General features: G+C 38.8%; 1 protein-coding gene across 1 annotated transcript; it reads right to left on the bottom strand.

Moving 5' to 3' along the window:
* Nucleotides 1-329: 329 nt before the first annotated feature.
* Nucleotides 330-3,039, bottom strand: LOC149225602 (uncharacterized). The gene is made up of 2 exons (XM_089375120.1): nucleotides 1,023-3,039; nucleotides 330-898 (listed from the first exon to the last, which is right to left on the bottom strand). The coding sequence occupies exon 1, from the start codon at nucleotides 2,954-2,956 to the stop codon at nucleotides 1,268-1,270; it is 1,689 nt and encodes a 562-aa protein (XP_089231246.1). The 5' UTR covers nucleotides 2,957-3,039; the 3' UTR covers nucleotides 330-898; nucleotides 1,023-1,267.
* Nucleotides 3,040-4,557: the final 1,518 nt, after the last annotated feature.

Raw genomic sequence — 4,557 nt, forward strand, 5'->3', positions numbered from 1 at the left:
CAAGTAGGTAAAATCAGTGTTGCACACATCGCGATCGGGATTTAATCGGCGCCGGGAAAAAAGCGGAAAAAATCGTTAAAATCGGGAAAAAATCGGAAAAAAGTGGGAAAAAATCGTTTGGCACAAAAATATTCATTTTTTTTCAATTTTTTTCAATTTTTTTAATATCTAAACCATCTACAACATAAAATAAATACATTGACACATAAATATGATAAAAAAACTAATATATAAGATGTTTAATATCATTTCTAGCGCTAAAATCACACATAACATTGAATCATGTCCTGAATAGTAAGTCCTGAGTCCCAATTCCAACTCAGCCTCAAAATATCAACAAAAAATATGATAATGTATCTCATCATGTCATAATGTCATATACAATAAAATGAAAGTCTAATCCTATTGATTTCCTCTGCCCCTCTTGCGAGAAAATGGCACAACTTTCTCTTTCCCTCTAGATGTAGAAGCTGGTGCCTGTGGTGGTGGAAATGGCAGTGGAGTCTGACGTGCTCTAGAAGCTGAAGAACTAGTAGTAGCAGCTACAGGAGGCTGAGGTGGACGGAGACCACGTCCTCTACTGGTGGTAGTGGTAGCCCGGGTAGCCCGGGTAGGCGGTGTCACCTCCTCCTCCTGCTCCTCCAACTCCTCCTGCTCCTGCTCCTGCTCCTGCTCCTCCTCCTCCTCCTCCTCCCCCTCCTCCTCCCCCTCATCCTGCACTAACCAATCCTCAGTGGGATCCATGAGAGGCCTCTCGGTCTCAACCCTCCATTCAGCAGTGGTGTCAATCCCATCCAATGAGATGGCTTCCGTATCAGGTGTCTTCTCTAGTTGTTTCACCCACAATCGAAGATTGTAGTAGACATAGACCATGTCATTAAGTCTATGGGACTCCAACCTGTACAAAGTTCATGAAATAATAAATTAATAATTAATATTATAAAAAAAATATTGTTTAAAACTTTAATGAATTCAAAAATTTATTTGGAAATTTGCAATATTTTAAATGTTTAAGTGTTAACCTATTGCGCTTCTTGTTGTGTATTTTTTCAAATACACTCCAATTGCGCTCACATCCCGAGGAGCTGCATGTTTGGCTGAGGATGCGCACGGCAAGATTTTGCAAAAGGGGTACTCTGCCACCATACATCTTCCACCATGCGTCTACAACAAAATTACAAAGAAAATTTTAAATAAACATAAGAAAAAAATGGAATTTGAAGAAACAATGAAATTTGAAACAAAGTTACAAAGTACATACTACAAACTAAAAAATACCTGGGATTTTAACCGTCCTATCATTGATAGCCATCTCAAAGCCAAATGTGCCAGCTGACAACTTATATTGCTCAATTTGTCTAGAGACCTCCATACGTTCTTCTGGAGTTCTCACCATCTTCTGGACACAGGTTAATAATCCTTCCACGACCTCAACATCAAAATTAAACCCACATGCATAAGAAAATGCAGGGTTCAGGAAAAGGCCAGCAGCATGAATGGGACGATGGAGTGTGTTGTTCCATCGCTCATCAATGACGTTCCATAGAAGGAGTTGTCTCTGGAACCCATCATCTCCCTTGTCATCATAGTAGGACCGAATGGCTTCTTTGGCCCTATCCATGGCTTCATACAAATAGCCCATTGCGGGCTTCTCACCATCTACCAACCGAAGAACCTTTACCAAAGGTTCAGTGACAGCGCACACCTCCTGCACTCCCGCCCAGAAGTCTTCTTGGTATGAAACAAGTCTGCAGACGACCTCTCCTTCTGGTTTGCGGCTCATTGGCGAAGAACGCCACTCCTCTGAAACAAACATTCTCTTCAAATCCCACATAGAATTCAAGAGGGATTGAAGAGATATGAAACTCGTCGCAAACCGTGTAATGGCGGGGCGCACCAACTCTTTGTTGTTGGTGCATTTTCTCATCAAGCTAAGCACAGATGTGTGATTGTAAATAAATTTTGTGATGGTTTTTGATGAGTCAACAGCCTCTTTGACAAAGGGAATTTTCCCTATGTCCTCTAACATCAAATCAATACAATGGGCAGCACAAGGTGTCCAAAATAAAGTAGGATGCCTGTCCATAAGCATTCTACCAGCAGCAACATAATTTGCAGCGTTGTCCGTTATGACTTGGACAACATTTTCTGCACCCACCTCCAAAATAAACACATCCAGCAAATCACATAAATTTTTTGCATCTTTGATTTGATGAGTTGCATCAACAGATTTGATAAACATAGTCCCCAAGGGACAACTAACCAAGAAGTTTATAAGGGTTCTCCCCTTTTGGTCAGTCCAACCATCTGACATAACAGTGCATCCTGTTTGTGCCCATGATGCCCTAAAATCCTCCAATCTTTGGGTGCAGTCACGCTTTTCATCTTGAAGAAGCCGGCCTCTGAAATCATGAAGAGAAGGGAGTTTGTACCCCGGGCCAACACTGGCAACAGCATCAAGAGTAGGTTGGAAAAATGGATTATTCCTTATAATGCTGAAAGGAATATCACTCCAGAGGAGAAATTTTGTCATCAACTTGTCAGCTTTTTCTTTTTCAGTTCTTTTCATCATTGAACCGATAGTTGGTTGTGAACCAGGTGTGGTTCGAGGAACAAAATATGATGATGCAGCAAACGGATTGACTGACGCTGCAGTAGAACCTGTGCCACTTGGCCCACTTCCTTCAACTGACCTTCTTAGTTGCCTTTTGAGTTCTTCTTTGGCGTCTCTAGTGTGCTCTAATTCTCCCAATGCTCTCATGGCTTTTTGGATAATTTCAGCATTTGTCTTTAGACAGGGCCCCACATCACGTCCAGGGATTTGTGCAAGGTGGAACTTCAACCTGTACACCCCCCCGAATATTTCATTTCCACACAACTTGCAAATCAAGTTTTGTCTATCATTCGGAGTTTTAGGGTCACCATATTCCCAGAAAGGATCCAATTTCCTTGGCATGTTTGTTTTTGAATTTTGAATTTGCAAACCTATGGAAAAATAAGGATTAGGAAATAGGAATTTAGGATTACATAAATGATAATAGTAAATACAAATTACAATTTAGCATTTGCAAAATTACAAGCTAATTATTTCCAAAATCCCAATTTCTAAACCCAAAAAACAATGAAAAATAAAAAAAAATAAACAATGTTTAAAGAAAATGAGAAAATAAAAATAAAAAATTGGTTCTCATAGTCATAACAAATAACCCATCCCAAATCAATGAAAAATTTCCAAAAATTCTTTAAAAACAATGAAAAACAAAGTTTTTATAGAACCAAAACAAAAAAAAATTAATCTACATACCTGGTTTATGGACAAATTGGCGATCTTGGCTTGGATTCCTCCTAAAATCGCTTCGATTCGCTCCCACAACCGACGGCAACCCTCTCCCTCCCTTCTTCTCCTTCTCCTCCGCGGCGGACTGCTGAATGAATAAACAAAAAATCGAATTTCCATATAAAACCCCCGCTGCCCGCGCCTCTGGCGATTTTTAAGGAAAAAATCGCGATTTTATCGAAAAAATCGCTATAAAAAAAATTTGGCGATTTTTTGGATAAAAATCGCGCTTTGAATCGGGAAATTCAAAAAATCGCGATTTAATCGCGATGTGTGCAACACTGGGTAAAATAGGGGAACACATTCATCAAAGCTATCATCATCATGATCAATAGAGAGCATACATATCCTTTAGTGCTATCATCATTATAAATTCAATAGAGAACAAACATGACCATTTATGCCACAATCATCATAATATACACAGAGAACGTGCATAACCATTAATGTTACAATCATCATAATACCAATAGAGAACATACCTAGCCATTAATACTATCATCATCAAAATGTCAATGGAGAACATACATAAACATCACAACCACTAATATCACACTCACTAATAATAGAGTCATGTGTCTGAATCCTCAACTTGAGGTCCTCAAAGAATAAAGTATCTAAGATAATGTCATATTAGTGTCAGGAAACTAGAGTGGGCACTACAGCTACTTCAAAGACAGCTGAATACAAAAACAGAGGTAAGTGTGCTTACTCCAAAAAGGGGCAGCTATATTCTTTTTTTATAAATGGTTTTTAACTGGTTGATGTTTTGTTGCGAGATTGTCAATGTGTTTTTAATGTAGGCAACTAGCTCGGTGAAGGAATTGTTTTACATGGACCTGGTGCCCTTTGGTTGATAAACTAGGGTAATTTCAAAAAGAACTAACTTATGTAGATTTGCCTCTTACTCTATCAACTGTTATATCAAATTTGGGTATAATTTGTTTCTGCTTTTATTTTATTTTATAAGATACTTCCTTTAGCTGTTACTATAAAAAGAGATCTACCAGTGCATTATCAACCCCAAAGAAGGCCCCAAATCTGGTCACCACGAGCACCATACAAACTCAAAAACTGGATGGTTTAGAAACAAAAACGACCCATTAGATGAATATTGGCCCATTGGCAGTACAATAGCTTAACAATCCATATAGAGTCCCATAAACATCATAAACAAACAACACAAAGCGCGAGAATAATCACAAAACAAAAATCATCAG

The sequence above is a fragment of the Pinus tabuliformis genome, chromosome J (genome assembly GCF_031772625.1).
Source record: "Pinus tabuliformis cultivar Carrire ecotype Pingquan chromosome J, CPIR1, whole genome shotgun sequence".
NCBI classification, from domain to species: Eukaryota; Viridiplantae; Streptophyta; class Pinopsida; order Pinales; family Pinaceae; genus Pinus; species Pinus tabuliformis.

What these genes read in the sequence shown, in the direction of transcription:
- LOC149225602 (XM_089375120.1), bottom strand. Translation starts at nt 2,956, where the DNA reads ATGCCAAGGAAATTGGATCCTTTCTGGGAATATGGTGACCCTAAAACT.